The 19,754-nt window shown below is 39.3% G+C and overlaps 1 protein-coding gene across 1 annotated transcript; it reads right to left on the bottom strand.

The window, feature by feature from the left end:
- Positions 1 to 352: 352 nt before the first annotated feature.
- adam10a (ADAM metallopeptidase domain 10a) lies at positions 353 to 19,741 on the bottom strand. Its single transcript, XM_079555081.1, has 16 exons — positions 19,523 to 19,741; positions 15,279 to 15,429; positions 8,956 to 9,074; positions 8,681 to 8,839; positions 7,315 to 7,415; positions 5,336 to 5,509; positions 4,716 to 4,808; positions 4,085 to 4,268; positions 3,225 to 3,388; positions 2,973 to 3,156; positions 2,246 to 2,396; positions 1,975 to 2,158; positions 1,775 to 1,886; positions 1,439 to 1,659; positions 1,224 to 1,350; positions 353 to 1,139 (listed from the first exon to the last, which is right to left on the bottom strand). The coding sequence occupies exons 1-16, from the start codon at positions 19,572 to 19,574 to the stop codon at positions 1,042 to 1,044; spliced, it is 2,274 nt and encodes a 757-aa protein (XP_079411207.1). The 5' UTR covers positions 19,575 to 19,741; the 3' UTR covers positions 353 to 1,041.
- Positions 19,742 to 19,754: the final 13 nt, after the last annotated feature.

Consider the following 19,754-nt stretch of genomic DNA (forward strand, 5'->3'; position numbering starts at 1 on the left):
TCTGACAGACCTCAACAATTGTAGGTCGTCACATTCAGTGGTTCAAAAACAGTGTAAATTTCCAGTCACACTGCTTTTTATAGGCACGTTTAAAACAATAACAGTGTAGCATGGAGCATTCAGACAGTCCAGCACAAAAATCCAGTGTTTGATGGCTACTAGCTCATTGTGAACATAATCATAGTAAAAGATTAGAATGAAGCAGAAAGATCAAGAACTGCAAATAAAGCAATAAGACCCACTCAAATCAACAAGCTACACAACTTAAAAGGTATTTCCTACTTTTACTGTCAGTGGTCTGAAAGAGTTTTGTGATGAAAACTAATTTAGTTCCACTTCCAATAATTCTCATCCAACAAAAATAAAGAACGCCGTAAAATTTCATTTGTTAAAAGCCAAACTCTTCACTGTAAACAGAGCTGTTTTCTCTCATAAGTCAACATGCCCGCGTAATATACCCGTTGTCCAGTTCGACAAGTAATATGTCTGAACGGAGAAGCTGAATTATACATGCAGGTCTGTTTCTGTTTGCACACTCAATCGCAGGTGATTTGTTTATCCTGAGAAAGAGAAAATGCTACATAGAAAAGTTATTTTAGAATTGAAAGAAAAAAAAAAAATAGGTTGGCAGGAAGTCATCTTCCAGTATGGGTTTTAATGGGGTTTCTAAACTGCAGGACATCTAACCCACATTGGTTCTGATGATGGCAGCACAAAACTTACCATAAGTGCAAGATAGAAAGAAGGCAAATGTGAATAAAAAAAAAATCCCCCCTCATTCTCCTTCAATTGATAAACTAATTCATGGAAGAACGTTAAGACCACAAAGCAAAGATCGGCATACGCGTCTCCGTACTCCTATAAAAGTGTCTTTTCTGTAGCGGAGTGAACCGCTGTTCTGACTCAAGGAGCAAGCATGCTTATTTGACCCAAAAACAGTCTTGTCCATAAAAGGTCTTTGAATTTTAACAAAACTCTTTGGAGAGAGGTGCTCTCATTGTAGGCACATAGAAGATTCAAGGCAATGAGCAGAGCAGCCCCTCAGTGTCTCATCTGTCCCATCTGATAGTTCTCTCTGTATTGGCGATGACGCTGGCCTTGTGCAGCCTGCTGTTGTTGTCGCTTTCTCCTAAGTGTACCTACAACAACAGCAACAGCATGAGCAAGTACATACATACAGCATGCACACAGAGACGGTAGAGTGGTCTGACCAACATACTTACCCGGCAATGGCTTTGGTGGCGGCAGCTTGGGGTTACTGCTGGGCGTGTGCACACTGCATATTTTGATGAAGCCAGCCATAAGCATTATGAGAGCAATGCCCATTAACAGCACAGCCCACCAGTGATCCTACAGAACACAGCATAGAAGGTTTCTTTGAAATATTCAGCAAAGATGTAGAGCTGACTTAAACTCTTTGGTAAAGTATGTAACTCACCACAATCCACTCTGCAATACCCTCATAGAGTTCAGCATTGAAGATTGCTTTCTTAAGCCTTGCCAAAGGTCCGTCTGCATCAACTAGACGGCATCTCATGAACACATCACAATATCCTTTATAGTCATTGCAGGGTGAGCCAGGTTGCAGATTTCTGACGGTTTTGTTGAAAGACTTGGACCATCTGTCTGAGCCTGTACTTGCACAGGTGCTGGGGGTCGCTGGGCACAAGGCAAGAAAGGGAATCCAATATAAAACATAATTTTCACTAAATTCCAAGTGTTGAAATATAGCAGAACTATTTTCTTAATGTTACGCTCCTTTGTGGTCTCTTACCTTTCTCCATGCAGCAAACATGGCACAGTTCAGCAGCTTCATCCTTGCCATCCTGGATGGCACAAGTGCACATCTCCAGATGAAACTTTTCACAAATGGAGCCTGAACAAACCTGGTTCAAGAAAAGAAAAGCTGTATTGGTACCGTTTAGCCCACAAGCTGTAACCTCTGCATGAAAATGTGGAATAACCAGTTCTCACTCCTTTGATGCAGACTTGTGAACCTTTATTGCACAAAGTAAAGTTGGCCTTAGGCTCTGATGCAGGACACAGAGCTGTGGCTCCATTGCACATTCCCTCTCGGGCACACTCAGAATCCTTTCGACATCTGGCACTGGAATCCTTGAATGAACATTGCTCTGTGCAACAAGGGCCTTGACTGGGACTGAAAAATATGATAATTAGCCAGATTATAAAATGATAATAATAATCTCTCAAATTTAGTTTATAAAATAAAAAAGCCATTTACTACCTGCAGAGCATTCCTGTTCGCAATTTGCAGCGTTTGTCCGCCTCCTCATTTGCACTATGGCAGCAAGTGTCTTTACACTGATCACTGTAACCACAATCGCATTCTTCTCCAGCCTCCACAAGTCCGTTGCCACAGATTGGCTGACCAGAAACTGTAAGAAACAAAATAATCAAGATATTTTATATTAAAACCACTTATCAATGAACATTTGCCTTCTGAACAGTGTTAATTTCGTCGACTAAAATATTTAGTCTTAATTTTAGTCAAAGTGATATTTTTGACGACTAAAATTGGACTAAAACTAAATTAAAAGTTTTTCATGAGACTAAAACTATGACTAAAATGTCCAGATATTTCAGTCGACTAAAATAAGACTAAATAAAAATGAAAAGGAGAGACTAAAATCATCCAAGCTTCTATTGACCGTCTGAAAGAGCCTCAGATCATGTAAATTCTCTGCCAAAGGATCAGCTCTGAGCTTTGTTCATGTGGAGCAGCTCCATGAAGCAGAGGAACAAGATTAATTTATGATTATAATGAATATTATCAATGCAAAGTCGATTAAAATTCGTCTTAAATTTAGTCGACTAAATTTACTTTCAATTTTAGTCGACTAAAACTAGACTAAAATTGAATTACATTTTCGTCAAAAGACTAAGACTAAAACTAAATTAAAATATGTTGTCAAAATTAACACTGCTTCTGAACATTGATTATGTGCATTTACCAACAAAACAGGAGTCCTTCTTTTTCATCAGAACAGCACTGATATTGCGGATGCTGCAGATGGAGAACTTGTTGTTATTGAGCTTGTCCCCAGATGTGGCTCTGGCGTACATGATGTAGTTGCCTTTCTCCTTTAGTGTCGGCTCTTTAGATTCTCCAGGAGTGCATTCAGTTCCCGAGTCGTGCTGGAAAATATTTACATACGGACTACAGTGTTATAAGACAAAACAAAAAGCAGGTACAGAGTACTTACGGGTGAGCCAAAGTTGTGGCCGACTTCATGAGCAAATGTGATGTGTGACACTTTGGGAGGGACATGGGAAGCGTAGTTCTGCACAGTGATGATACCAGTGTTCAGAGATTTCCTTTTTCCATCAGAGTACAGCTTGCTTTTTTCACAAATTCCCCCTGAACTTCCTAGGAAAAAAACACAACTGAGTGTTACTTTATGGTATTCAATACAAAGAATGCAAAGGATAGCAAACATACATTAAGGTGAATACTGGCCTGTAATGATGTATATAAAAAAACAGTCTGCTTTTTGACCAAAGCATATGGCTGTATCCTACAAACTAAACAGGGTCATTCCAAAGACAACGCCCAGATCCAGAAACTTGAGACACATTGCCAGCAGCGGCAGCTCCCTACGTTGTATTTGCATTGACTAAACATCAAAGGAGTAAACCAAAAGAAATCTGGACCAAATCATAACTAATGTAGGTGTAACAACCAGGACATGCGCTATAAAAAGAGACTATAAACTAAAGGTTAACAAAACTGAACAAATTTGTTCCCTCTGATGTTTTTAGTGGAACATTAATGATATGCTACAGACATGCTCTATACAGAAATATATCATTATGCATTTAGATAATACATTGCAAGGTGATATTAAGACAATTCCTTTAAATTGCATGCAATATCACAATATGCAGTACTATATATTGATAATCAGATGTTCTATGTGAAAACAAAACTGCAGTCAAGATTGTTTTGGACTATATCACAGATAGTGACATAGTCCAAAACAAAACTATGTGTGACACAGTCTCCCCCCCCATAAAAAAAAAAGAAAAAAGAAATCGGTTGAAAAACTCCCCAAACTGGACTAACCTGAAGGGGCTCCAACCCAAGCCAGACCAAGCACTCCATCATCAAAGTCCCTGTCAGTGAAGACGTATGCCAAACAGTAGTCATCATGGTTCTGCTCAGAGTTAAGCTCCAAAAACTTCTCCACGCCAATGTTGGCGAAGCGGAAGGGATTGGTTTTGTCTCTTTCATCATCAGTTGTATTTATCTGAAATACGCAGTGAAAAAAACATGTAATATTACATAGTATAGGTGCATACCGTGCAGGGGTTTAGGTTTGATGGCTGGTCGAATTGTATCCTTTTCCAGAGTGGGTGAGTTGCCCAAAGTCAAACACCACAACGGCATATAAACCTAATGGGATTTGGAGGTCAGAACATTGGAATATTTTCCAATGTATTTGGAGAACTTTAATAGCAGCGTTGTTTTCTGTTGGCTGCAATCATATTTCTTACAATCATCTGAGGGGCCAGAGGAAATGTAAAAGGGCCAGATTTGTCCCCAGGCCCTACCGTTGCTTACCCCTGCCATACAGCATGCAGTTAGTTTATACACCATGGTTTAGAAACAGTCAGTGACTATCTAAACATTTTAATCGCTGTGAGATTACCATACCCCACACAGTTTTTATAGCAAGTGTTGACATTATACTAACCCTAATCCTTTTAACCATGAAGGCGATGTTTCTAATTCCCATGAAGTCTGTGACCTGGTAAATCGAATCAATAGCTTTGACATGGCTGGAGATCTGTAGACAAAACAAAAACAAACAATAGTGATGAATATTTGTTGCCTGTATCTATAGCAGTTAGTACAGTTACATTTATCCAATTTTTGAAGTAATTTTACATATAGTTTTTTTTTTAACCACATTGCACTTTTTACTTCTACTTGGGTAATATTATAATGAATTATCCTTACTCTTACTTGAGTAAAAAAAAGTTACTCATTCCACAGTGAGTACATCTTTAAGTGGCAAAAGCTTCAAGTAGACACAAAATAAATGTACTTTGTACATATTTTTTTGTATATTTTTCTGCATTTTCTTTGGAAATACACAGATTTTTACATAATTTCAGGTTTTGTTTCTCACAATCTGTCACTAATGAAATGTAAATCAGACTTTTATGGTCAGTTACTCAATTATTTTAGTCACTTTTTACTTCTTCAGAAGTAATTTCAAAGTTAAGTTGCTCTTACTTGAGTAAATGTTTCTCTACCCACCTCTGATCTATTGTAATGATCTACACAGTAGTATACAAGTATATGTGTAACCTGAGCAATGACAGCTTCTCTTGTGCCGTAGTATTTGTAGAATAAGTGGTCAGTTTGGATGAAGAGCTGGCAGGTGTTCTTGTCTTGACCCGTTGCCCTCTTTGTCCTTAAAACAACAGGGCCATAGCCGCTCTCTGCTTCCGAGTTCTCGTGAGTTCTTGGCGAGTTCTCGTTCTGTCAAAAAAATAAGAGAAAAGTCAGTAAAGTAAAATAAAGTTATTAAGAAGTTGTTGACATCGACTCTCTTATAACTTATGTCTCCTTTTGCATGGACTCTAATACCACAAAGAATGGTGAAAAGATACTAAACTATGACGAAAAGGAAGAATATGTCTAATTTTCTTCTTAAACATTTGGTGAAGAACTTGCACCAGCCTGGCAAATGACACACATACAGTCCCAAGAATTTGGAAGAAATTGGTCATTGTGCCAATCCCCATAAAACTATGCCCACAAAAGGTTAAGTCACTTGAGAGGCTTTTAAAAGACAAGCTTCACAGACGGGTAGAGCCTTTTTTGGATCAAATCTCATTTGCATATAGGAGCTAAGCAACAATGCACTTACCAAGCCACAGCCACACCTGGTTCATCTGTACCCAGACTCAGCCCTACACCCATTATCTTATCTCCGACAGTCTTTGAGACATTGCAGGGACGTCACAGAAACAGCTCTCAGGTTGACGTCAACGAATAGCGTTCGCAATGTTGCCACAACTGCTTCAGATCGCGTAGACCTCATGGAGACCTCTCGGTGACCATGTGGAGTTAAAATCAAACCTTTTGGTTTTCACCGAGACTACTTGCAGACTCGCTTTATCTCCAGGTGACATCTCCATAACCACCGGCAACTCGAGTCGCCAACTAGTCTCCTGGCAGGTGAGATAGGCCCTTTGTATGTGCGCAATCAATCGAGTTTCAGAGACATTGCACAGACTACGCAAGAACTCCACAACTCTCCTCCTGTGAGATTCAAGATTCATTTTATAGATTCTATAGATAGGCTCTAAAGACTCAATATGAACCCTTTGTGTGAGTTTGGGTTATGTTTAGTTGTATGACGTGCTGTTTGGCTAACACAGAAGCATTGTGAACAGATTCACAAAATGCTTTTTGTGGCATTTAATAAAAAGGTGGGTTTGAGCTACATACACAGTGGGTGGAAAATGCTTTTGCATATTATTATAACAATAATAATGGCTTACACTTGCATTGCGCCTTACAAGCCTGTATTACCAAGTTTCACAAAGCGCTACACTGTAGTCATTATTCTTAGCACGCCAATCTCGGTGGTGGCAAGCTACAGTTGTAGCCACAGCTGCCCTTTTGTCCACCAACCACTCACTCACTCGCTGCATTCACCCAGGCTTTCTGGTGATCCCAAATGGTCTCCCATCCAAGTACCAGCCAGGCCCTTCCCTCCTTAGCTTCCATGATCTGACGGGATTGGGCATAGCAAAGGCAGTATGGCCTCAAAAAAAGCTCCGTCTCTCTCCCGTGGGCCATCCGTAGATCATTAGTGAGGGGACTTCCGCGCCCGTGAGTGACACGATTTGCATATATGTAACTATATATTCTACCTCTGTCAAACAGTTTGGACTTGGAGAGTAGCTGGAGGACATGCTTAGGTGTTGTTGTTTTTTCTTTTTCATTCTTTTAATGCACTTAGGACGACGGTATTGTATAGTGATTGTGTTTGTGTAACTTTGAGCAGCTGCCCTGTTCCAAAACACATTTCTCCACCTTGAGACTAATAAATGAAACTAACAGGAAAACTATGATATATGATATGATATGGAGAGATAGAGAGATGAAGCAATCAATCACTAAACATCCGCAGAGTGGCTAAAGGTGAAAATGGCAGATAAATGGAAGGTTCTTAAGTGCACAAATATGGTTTCATGAAGGCTGTGTCTGATTAGTAAACCCCATCCTCTGTGTTTTGTTTTGTCATGTTAGGGGAAGGTGTTTGTTGTACATACTTTGAGAGGCTTCTCCATGGCAGATGCCTGATACTTCCTCATCCTCTCGAACACAGAGTGGTCTGCACAACCGCCCCCTGAGCCATACTTGTGCGGATAATCTGTCAGAAAGGCCAATCGATTAAATAGGTTGTATAAAAGCACAAGTAGAGTTTCTAAAACTTTTTAACCACATATTATTAATTCTGACAAACACAATATGACATAAAAAGCCCTTTTAGATACATGTTATTTGTTTCATAGTGTTTGTGTTCAAACCAAGAGCAGTTGGAGTGGAGCCTACATTAAGTATTGTTATCTGTGAAAAATCTTTATTGAATCATGGACAAGCCAACGGTTCATAACATGATTCATTTTATTTTCACTCCTAGCTACAGTATAGCCTTCACAATTATCAATTCAAAGTTAATGCAAGTCTTAGAAGAGCACCTCGCACTTCTGTTTGGAGTGAAAAAACACGTCATTTTTATTTGTTAAATTTTTAGAGAACTGGACAGATTTTAAACAAATTCAATGAATCCTCCTTTTGAGATTATATATATATATATATATATATATATATATATATATATATATATTTGTTCAAAATTACATAAAATGTTTGGTTGTCAACTCAGAATTACTTGTAAAATTGGTCAAGGGCACAGTCCTAAGCAGGTGTCGGTACATACAGAAGATTTTTGTGGATAGCCCTGCACATCAGTAATCTCACATTTACATCAACTGAAGCAACATTGAAGTTGGTTCTCAAACTGTGATAGTACCACAGTGGTAGTATTCACCTGCTAATTTTAAACCCCTGGTTTACCCCCATTTTACACAACACACATTGGCTCTCATTTATCAACATCGTGCACAGAATGGTGTATATTTTTGGAGTACTTTGATTATACGCTGGAGGGCGTGTGGCAGTTACCAACCTGTGTGTACTGCTCCCATGCTGCTGTACGCACGAGGAGCTGGTGATAAATGCGGCAGGGCGGAGGTTAGCTTGGCTAAGTCCCTCCCATCTATTAACCGCTACACTACGCCTGTGGATAAACAACCTTTGTTGTTCTAAGTCTCTACAACCCAACTCTCACTCAAAGAGACGAAAGTGGTGATTTTTTGTACAACTGGCATTGATAAATGAGAGCCATTAGGTCTATTTCAGACCGTTCTCAGACCAGGTTTAACCCTGATGTGATCTGGATGGTACTTGCCATGGTTTAAAAAAACAAACAAAAACAAAACACTGCTCTGATCCATTTTCTAAAACTCAAAACCGTTACAATAACAATTACTCATGTACTATCTGGTGATTTGTACAGGTAATGGTGATGCCAATCAGTATCATTTCACTGTTGAGGGTGATAATTACACTCACCGACGTCATCCTCGTGATAGATGATGGAGTGGAAGTTTACATTGGCATTCTTTAGGTAGCGCTCCGATGGTTCAACATAATATGTTCCTTGGTGAGTTTTAATAAAGCCTTCAAATCGTCCATTTACCAAAGATCCGTGGGTTAATGTATCTTTTTCACCTACAACACATAACCAAAAAGTAAGCAGAAGCACATAGATATCCTTCTCTCACAGAAACTTACAATTTAGTGATGGAGCTGTCAACAGCCATTCGTGGTGAAGCAGAGAAACTTACCATGTATATGTCCACTGTAGATATGGGAGGTATCGACTGGCACCTCAACTCCAGATATCTCCACTTTAAGGTCTGGAGAAAATACAGTCGTATCCCTTTTCATCCTCAGGTTAAATTGCCTAACAAACAAACAAACAAACAAAAAAAAACAAACACAAAACACAATATTCAGTAACTTAAAATGTTACTAACTATTCAAAATCTTGATTAAAGGGAGAGGAATATTTGTGTTGGATCGTTATCATGAACTTTCCTTCAGTTATGACATAATGCACCTTATTGCAATTCTCTGCAGTACGTTACAGTCAGCCTCTGTGACGCTCGCATCACATGAGGACGCTTTTGTGAAAGAAAAAGAATCTGAGGCATCACATGGTCTGGTATTTGAAGTGAGACCTCCCACATGACTCTTTACCAACGACACAAACACATGAGAGTTAAACCACTACAATGTGCCATTTGCAGAAAATTTGTCTAAAGAGCATGGAAAACACTTTAAGTCCTCTCTCGATTTACTTTTACACAAAAATGATGAGGTGTCAATAAGACCCATGTGGAACAAGAAAACTGCAGTGCACGCCTTTGTAGGGCAAATGGCGCGATGCCTTGACAAGACAGAAGTTAGTTAGCCCTGTTTCAACTTCCTGAAACCTTTTGGATGTTGTGGAGGGAACTCTGCCATTGCAGCAATACCACCCCCTAGTGGCCACATTTAACTCCAGAAAGAAGTCTATAATAAGGAATCTGATGCAGACTTTACATCTCCCAAAAACAACTTCAAAGCCTGGTTCCAAAGGAGGTCATTGGTTCTGTGACAACTAGGAGCCAGGATCATATTTTTCATCATCATGGACTCATCACTCGGATCTCGTATTTAAAGTTAATGAGGAGGAGTGAGTAATAGAGGTCTATTATATAAGATAAGATAATCCTTTATTGATCTCACATCGGAGAAATTCACTTGTTACAATCAGCATTGAATAAGATCACTCAGGTTGTGCAAAAACAGACAGGAAATATGCAACAGTTAAATAGAAGATTGTGACTGTATGGATGTGACTGTACTTGGACTTAGACTTGCCTAAGACTTAAACTTACCGTTTTTTGTGTTCGAAAAAGCAAACTTCAGGGCAGCGCCGAAACATTGCGTTGAAAATCGATCACAAGTTTGTACACCGATTTTACATATTTTACGTTTCATTTCTGAACCAAGAGAGATGTAGAGCCAGATCTTGTGGTTCATAGCGCAGGCTGTAGAGAAGACGAGTACACAGACGGGTGGCGCTCCTTGCAATCTTTGGTGTCATACCTGGCGCAAAAAGTGGGCAGGTCAGGAGGAGGGGACAGACTCTCATTGCAATGTTGTGGTGCTGCCCCCTCCCCATGCTTTCCCCAGACCTGCGGAAGGCGGTGGGTTGCGAGGGAGGCTTCTCCTGTAAACGCGTAACATGCGCGATGCAGCGCGCAATGTTTAATTAAGAAAATAAAGAAATAAAACTGTCCCTCCGCTGCTGCAGCCACTCGCTGCAGATCCAAGACGAGCGGGCGGGGACAGAGGCAGTAGCCTCGCGGAGGAGTTGCAGAGTTATGCAGCAGTTGCAAGAAAACTGTAGCGTATTGGAACATTTGGGCTACAGCTGCAGGATTCTTGGAGCGGCTGAATTGGGAAAAAAAAGTTGCTATGCGCCCTGTAAAATGCGCTACACAAGGAGCATCATCAGGAGGTAAACACTGACACACAATGGTAGCGATGTCACCTTAAAACACAGAATAGACGTGGTGTTGAGCCCTTGAAGGCATGTGTGGTTTATTTATGGAAAACTGTTGTTGTTTTGGTGTTAGGGGTGTGCGTGTTGATCTACTGTATCAAAGTAAGCCTGCGTGTAACTTACGCTCAAACAGACTTATCAAGGCAATTTCACTTTTGTTTTCAATTGGACGTCGATTCTAAGGACGAAGATAAGGCAGCGCGATTTAAAGAGGAAAATAATGTGAAGGTTGCCACAGAAGAGTAGCACGAGTACTGCTTTTAATGAACCACGCCTCAGTCGGCCTCTTTCTCCCTAGTGGCGCAGCCTTAAACGCAAAACCTGCGCCAGATGCAAGATCGCGCGTGTACCACTTTGCGTTTAGAGTTGCGCACGGACTGCGCCAGTCACAAGATCTGGCCCGTAGACTTACTTACTTGTTTTGGAAACAACGGATTTTTGTCTTTCAAACCAGCTCCATTCTATACATTTTTAGGATTAAAACCTTCACCACCTTTATAAGAAATGATTACCTATAGAGTATTTGAGAGATACAAAAAATAATACATCAAATTAAATTACTTACACTAATCGGCCTATATATATTGGCTAATTGTTTGTTCGAACTACATATCATCTCTTGTTGTAAACTGTTGCAAAACTCATCATGCGGTCAGTCACTAAGCACAAACACAGCCTACTGTGTTTGATACAGTTTCTATGTTTACATTGAGGTCTAGAATATTTAATTGGTGATACAGGTGCTCGTCATATAATTAGAATATCATGAAAAAGTGCATTTACTTCTGTTATTCAACTGTGAAATTACATGCAAAGTGACATATGTAGCCTTTATTTGTTATCATGGCTCAGCTTGTAAAATCTCAGAAAACTAGAATATTTTAAAAATTGCCTGTAAGCTATAATCATCAAAATGATAACAAAGGCTTGGCATGTGGCACTTTGTATTTAATTAGTCCATCATATATTAGTTTCACATTTTAAGTGGAATTACAAAAATGCACTTTTTTATGATATTCTAAATATATGATGAGCACCTGTATACTCCAAATACAACACTTCTTATTTGACCTCAATTCTTACTCTCAGTAATTGAAGATATATATTAGCTATAATATATATTGTAGCCAGTTACCATAATAATAATAATAATAATAATAATAATAATAATAATAATAGTAATAGACTACTAAGCACCTAAATTCTAAACTACAGGCTCTTTAGAATGTTGCGACATCACATTAACACAACCTAATGACTAAGCAACACAATCCGGAAAGTATTCGCCCTCCTTCACTTATTCCACACTTAGTCACAGCATAATTCCAAGATACAAAAAGTAGGGGTGGGTGGCCGAGTCAGGACCTCAGACTGGGGCGATGGTTCACCTTCCGGAGCACAAAGCCAATGTAATGAGGGAGTGGCTTCAGGAAATGTCTGTGAATGTCCTTGAGTGGCCAGACTTGAACCCGATTGAACATCTCTGGAAAGACCTGAAAAAAGCTGTGCAGTGACGCTCTTACCATTGACAGAGATCGAGAGGATCTGCTGAAAAGAAAGGGAAATACCCCAGATGCTGATGTGCCAAGCATCACGCCTAAGAAGACTTGAGGCTGTTTTAATTATGTTTTTCACTATGTCCTTATGGAGTATCGTGGAAGGATAGAAAAAAAAAAATTGATCCAAGGCTGTAACAAAACAAAATGTGGAGGAAGTAAAGGAGTGTGAGTACCTTACGGAGGCACTGTAACTGCCCAGATTACTTAATGTCTAAAACTACAACTTTATCCCCCTTTTTATACTATTTAACTGTTTGCACATTTCCTGTCTGTTTTGCACAACCCGAGTGACTTTGAATGCCGATGGTAACAAGTGAATTTCTCCATTGTGAGATCAATAAAGGATTATCTTATCTTATCTTACAGTGTTTTTAAAAATTCACAGGTCGGACTCAATGTATTTCTAGCAGCATCTAGTAAATTGTCTTTTGATATGTATGAACACTGGGAGAAGAAAAGACTAATAGTTTAATTCTAACAATTAACATAGCGACTGAGCATTGGCACAGGAAGTCAAACACAGGAAGCTGGCTTTGCATCACAGCTTCTTGAGGTTAGGGTATGAAACACAATCTCTGCCACGCACATAAAAAGGTACTGCTTCTCAAAATAAATAAAAATTCCTATACAAATTTGTCTACTGCATTTATGTCAGCCACCATATGCCACTTGGGCAACCATTAGGTCCAGGGTCCGGGACCTATTTCCAGATCAGGCCAAAAAGCACAACAACTAATTCCAATGCTGGTTTCATTTATTTATTTTCATTAAAGGAATAGGCCACCGTTTTTACATACTAAGATATGTTCCTAGCTCACTTTAGTCGAGTTAATATATCCCCGTCTGGTCTTTGTCCGTGCGCTCTGTCACGCAAACGGAGCACATACGCAGCCTCTCCCACATGTCATATAGCTCCGAAAAAGCTCACGATAGAAGCTACCAAGCTCTTCCACGTGTTCCCTATTTAAATAAAGTTACGTGAAGTGTTTTCATGCAAAGTATATTTACCCAGAAATGTAGCATGTCGATTTTATAAGCAAATAAAAAGGGGGACTATATTGTGAGGCGTAATGATACGAGGAGCACAGCGTCCGCGTAGTAACTCCTAAAGACTTCCCCCGCTCACTTCCGTCAATAACCTTTAGGAGTTACTGCGCGGACGTTTTACTCCTCGTATCATTACGCCTCACAATATAGTCCCCCTTTTTATTTGCTTATAAACTCGACATGCTACATTTCTGGGTAAATATACTTCGCATGAAAACACTTCACGTAACTTTATTTAAATAGGGAACACGTGGAAGAGCTTGGTAGCTTCTATCGTGAGCTTTTTTGGAGCTATGTGATATGTGGGAGAGGCTGCGTATGTGCTCCGTTTGCCTGGCAGAGCGCACGGACAAAGACCAGACGGGGATATATTAACTCGACTAAAGTGAGCTAGGAACATATCTTAGTATGTAAAAACGGTGGCCTATTCCTTTAAGTAGGAACCATTTCTATATTTCCTGAAATAGCGCTCCTGGATAAAACACACATGTAATTAACTCATGTTGAAAGGAACAGGACACCGTTTTTACTGAGATATGTTCTTACCTGAGCTTAGATGAGTTGATGCATAACTGTCTGGTCTTTGTGCGTGCGCTCAGTCAAGCAAAAAGACCAAAGACAAAATTAAACATGTGGATTTTCTAAGGGAATAAAAAGGGGCACTACATTGTAAGGCTTAATAATACCTTAGGGGCACTTCGACTTTACTGTGGGGACATCAAAGTGCTCCTTATTATGCCTAACTAGTCACTTCTCACCTAACTGTATTGAAATGGGGAAAACGTGGAAGAGCTTGGTAGCTTCAAACTTCACCCCAGTTTGGAGCTATACATGCCTTTCAGTCATGTGACTTTTGTTTTTATGGCGGCCATTTTGAAAACCGAAGTAGAATTATGCAGTACTACAACATGTAACGATATCTCTACAGGATATAAATGAAAGACAACTGACAGTGGCATTTTTATGTACTCATAATTGCTCAAGAAGATAATAAGATAAGATAAGATAAGATAAACCTTTATTGATCTCACAAAGGAGAAATTCACTTGTTACAGTACTTGTATACAGTAATAGTTAAACACGGCCCCAGAGACGCACGTTTATGTGAAGAAGCCAGTGAGTCTGTGTTTAAGCTGCTCAAGACGTTAGCATTTAGCCTGAACAGCTCAGCTCCGACCTCTCCAAGAGAAAGCCCTGAACCACACTGGATACAAGATGTGACAGAGGTCAGAGCTGAGCTGTCACTGTAGGAAAAACCTCAGTGTTCACAGATGTGAGCCGCACATGTGTTTATCGTGTTGAAGCCATTGACAGTTGGTTGACAGTTGCTAACCGGTAGCATGCTAACCGGTAGCATGCTAACGTCTTGAGCAGCTTAAACACTGACTCAGACTAAATTAACACATTAAAGAGGAAACTGAAAACCTTTTTCTGTAATTTTTATAGTTTGTCATGTCAGCATTCTCAGTCTGAGGAGTGAAGCAGATCTTTAGTAAATCCCGCTGTAGCTCGATAGACAGAGCTGCTACGTCTGTACATTTGTTGCTAATATCACATAAACATGCATCTCTGGGGCAGTGTTTTCATCCTGAGTAGAGATATTGTTACATGTTGTTCTGTAGTACTGCATAATTGGACTTCGGTGTTCAAAATGGCCTCCAGAACTGTGCGTGATGTCATTGGAAATGCATGTATAGGAATATGCTGAGAGAGGCTAAATGCTAACAATGTCTTTGCGTGACTGAGCGCATGCACAAAGACCAGACAGGTACAAATGAACTCGTCTAAGCTCAGGTAAGAACATACCTCAATATTTAAAAACAGTGGCCTGTTCCTTTAACAATCGGGAACATAGTATGATAATATAGTAAAGACACACATTTCCCAAATTTACAGCACAGGAAACACATTGACATGATCCTAGGAACTCAAAATGTTTGACACTGACCGTCCGTGAGCGTGGAAGTCCAGCTGGAGGATACGATCTTGCATTGACACTGCCCGTTTGGCTCTTTGGTGATTGCTATGAAGAGACTCTGTGTCATATGATAAGCCCTCATAATGGCGAATGTAACTGTTCAAGGGGTTGCGAAAATGCCCTAAAAAGACAGTGAAAACATTGAATCAAACACAAACACTGAGATAAAAAGACAACACAGTTCTAAAAAGGGGTCTTTGAGATATTTTCTACCTGCGTAATACCATAATGCATTGCGCCTGTTGCGAGCTGTCATCGAAGAGACTAATCTTCCAAATAGTTTAAAAAGTATATCAATTTTCACAAAGCCAAAACTTAAAAATATCTATACTTTTTCATCTAATGATTTTGAAAAGTCGATCGGGAAAAAAGCTCTCGTTAACCTTGTGGCAGTGCTTTGTAGTTCTGGATTACGTTTTCGATTGTTGGAGCAATTACGAGCACAGCAGAAGTTGTTTTTCATCATTGTTTGGCTGTAGCTTCACTCGCACTCAAAGGCCTCCAGCCTCCAGTCTACCCCCCAAGGCGCAAAGCATTATGGGTCATGTGCAAGTAGAGAATTGTAATACATTGTTTTTGGTAAAACTGGTTAAGATGAATCAATATTTTATGAAGAGTCATTTAACAGTACAAGTAATTATTTCAAATATATTATGACATATTTTATTCACATCTTTATCATCCTGCAATCCTAGTTCTTAAAAACAATTTATAGAGACACTGTTGGTGAACAGATGCTTTGAGCAGAAATGACTCCAGAGTAAATCCCACTGCATTGTGCCAGCCCTATTCTCTTTTGTTCACTGAACAAAGAAAAATATGTGTCTGAATTAAAACACAAGTTTGGGGCACATGATCCAAATCAGGTGACTGGAGCTCACTCCAACAGAACAGCCCAGTTTATGAACTGCCTGAGCTTCAGGGCAGGGGTGTAGCACAAAATTCTAGGCCATGGGTCAAACCATCTGGTGGGCCCATGATGCACCTTTTGTAACATGATTTTTAGGCAACGAGAAGGCTTTTTGAGGGCCCTTCCTGCTCTGGCTGGAGCACACACAAACATCCCTGCCTCAGGTTAAAACACAAATGTAGTGTTTGTTTGCTTGAGTATTAACATAAATGCAATAAACACCTCAAGGTATTTGGTTACATTTGAGTCATACATTTAAGTGAAGCTCCCCTATAGAGGGTATGCATATGGCAGATACAAAATGTTGAGGGTTCTGTTTAGAATGACAAGAACACATGTGCATAACCACTATTGCTAAACTGCTTTAGGTGGGGGTTAAAATCCCAGTGGGAGGCTGTACCAGGCAAGTAGCAACCTGTCCATGAATGCAGCGAGAAATATTTAAAAAGTGTCTTTGCTCTGTATACCGCTGGAATGAAAGAAAACAACATAGCAAAGAAATCATCACTCCAGACAGATAACCAGCTTTCCAAATGCCAGACTCCTCACAACAAGCAGGATACAATAGATTAATCACCATTATGTTAGTGGCTACAGTGTATTGTTGGACAAACCAATCACCACAAGGAGGTGACATTTTAGTAATACGATATTCAAGAATGAGTGAACGCCAATAAAAGGCTACCAAGTTTCTCGTAAACCACAATGTTAGTACAGCAAGCTGTCAACAGACAAAATAATAGGTTGTCACTAAAACTTCATTTTTTAAAACGCTTTTCAAACAAAAAATGCAACACAAAGTGCTTTAAAGATTAAAATATATCCTTTTATCCACCCAGCCATCAGAATGCCATGCATGGTGGTTATATAGTAAATAGGATGTTGATATTAAAGTTGGATCATCATTCATTTCAGCACTTGTTTAAGTTGAAATTAAAGTCTTATGTGTATGTGATCATTGTTCTTCCAGGTCAGTGTACTAGTGGGTATTTGGATTTCCTTTATGAAAATGAATGTTGAAAATCATTATGTAATTTTGGTTTGAAAATACAAAAAACACACACAAAAAAACACTTTAATTCTACATCTACTACCTGGTATGCCTAATAACTTATAATTTAGTAGTAGCAGCTTCTCTCACCAAGTAAACCCAGAGGCATTTTCTGGTTGGAGCACTGCAGGAGTCACCAGTTTCTACGTCCGGAGCCCCATTTGTCACCATTCACGTAAGAAGCATCATCTCCCTACAAGGTTCAGTTGAATAAGTGCCCATAGTGCACCACATGGGGGTGAATCCTGACTCACACAGGTGCAGACCATTGTGTCTTTGGGCAAGACACTTCACCCACAACATTTGTGTAGCAGTGCCATGTCGTGCCCACGGGTTCTTTACTCAAGCTGAATGACTTTCCTAGAGCTCTTAATAAAGTTTAAAACTGAATGCATCCATTGTCGAAATGTAGGATGCGACAACTGTTGCCAGGGCATGTTGAAAGGAACAGGCGTTAGCTAAGAGGCCCATTCACTTCTATACGTAGCTTTAATAGCTGCTCCCATTTGTTTACATACATGTATCAGTTACCATATTAGGCCATTAACACAATGAAATGTTATCAACGCCAAACGTAAAGTTAACTTACATATTCACAGTTTGTACTTGACTCATATTTGGTTTAGAGACATTTTAAAGGTAAATTCTGAACATTGGGGCTTTGAATGAATGCACTGTTATGCACCTAAATGCGACAGTGACCGTTTTCTGCTCATGAAGTGGTTTAACATGATTCAGTCAGTGCTGTTAAAAGTTTATATTGTAGGTTATATGTAGTAGTAGTTTATTCGGTCATTCCATTCCAAAAAGGTTTAGCTTGAAGTTAATTCTTATTATGCCTAACCCTGTTTACAGGCTTCCACAAGAAAAAAATACAAAGATTTACAATAAACAATTTCTAGTCTCCAACAGAAGAGAACTATGCATGCATTTAGAATTGTTATTTTAGCATTATTTATGTATTATTTCAATATTCCAATTACAAATTAAGAGTTTAAAAGCACAACGCCAGATAATCAGCAATGTGCAAACTAAGGAGTGGATATTTTACAAGATAGAAAACTCTTGATACTTGAAAATACGGCAAAATTATAGTTCATAACATTTTAGAAATCTTCAATTTAACCTGCTTTATGTCCATAAGTTAGCACATAGCTGATTAACCGGCGGCGTGCTTTTACTTATTATTTGATTTTTTTCAAAAGCTATATTTAATTTTTCTTTTTCTTTTCTCGATATCGAAATCAAGTTTGCAAGTTTAGTATCTAGACACCACTAGTCCAGGAGCGTTGTAGAGGACGTAGGGATGGAAAGTAAAAGGGCTATGCAACAACTACCCATATAGGGTCACTGAAAGGTCATATATGCAGAAAAAGTTGCATAATGCACCTTAAAATAGAAAATCTTAATCTTAATGGGACTTTCCTAGATAGATAAAAATAAATACATAATTTTCGAAATTCCTTTCCATAAAGAACACCCAAATACCCATTACATAGAGCCTTCATCTAGCAAATTTCATGTCTATTATTAATCCATTTTCTAGAGCAACGCCTTTTTAGGATTAAAGCAAAAGGTGATGGCCAAAAATAACACGCCACTACTTTAACAAACCCCTCTGTGAATCCTTTTCATTTGCATAAACATTGCCTTGTCTCAAAAGGTGTACTGTTGTTTGTATGGCAGGAGATACTGTTATCCCGGGTTAAATAAGGATAATGTTGCAACGTTTAAGTAAACAAATGCTGAAAAGGAAAGCAGGAAATGCCTTTATAGCGTCTTTCACAGACACAAAGCGCTTTACATGGGAAAATTCAATAAGGTGACAAGTGTATTCGGATTCCTGTTTACTTTTAATTCCACAATAATCTTATTTGTCCCATTAAAAAATAAAACTTATCTAACAATTTGATTCAATTTTGGTTAACGTTATCCTCTGTCATCCTTCGTCGTGTTTTCATCAAAGTCCAAAATATAAAGTCACAGAAGGATTGACATGTCCAGGCTCTAGCTAGTCAATGGCGTTTGGAAAACAGTTCACCGGGCGGGATTATCATATAACATACATACAAATAACTTTTGAAATGACAACTATATGTCATGTAAACCGTCCTGTAGCGGTCTTTAGAGCGGACGTAAATATTAGCAAGCTAGCTTGCAAGTTTGATCACCGGACTCGGAGAACAACTGCTGATCCGATTAGCGACGACCCTGTGGTGATCACTTGCTTCAGATGATCATTGACGAACATACCTGTAATGTCGTGTAGGAAGCAAATCAGCAAAAAGAGCCGAACAACTTTCATATCGGAACGCTGTGTGTCAATTAAGAATATCCAGGCGACACGACCAAGTGCTTCTTGTTTCGCTTTTTTCTTTCACTTAAAGGTATAGTCGCCCTTCCTCGTTAGCTTGACTCCGATAGACTCATCACAAACACCGGGCTGCCTGACGTCAGGCCTTCCGCCTTTTGCCAGGAGCTCGCT

Source organism: Gobius niger, assembly GCF_951799975.1.
Source record: "Gobius niger genome assembly, chromosome: 4".
Lineage (NCBI taxonomy): Eukaryota > Metazoa > Chordata > Actinopteri > Gobiiformes > Gobiidae > Gobius > Gobius niger.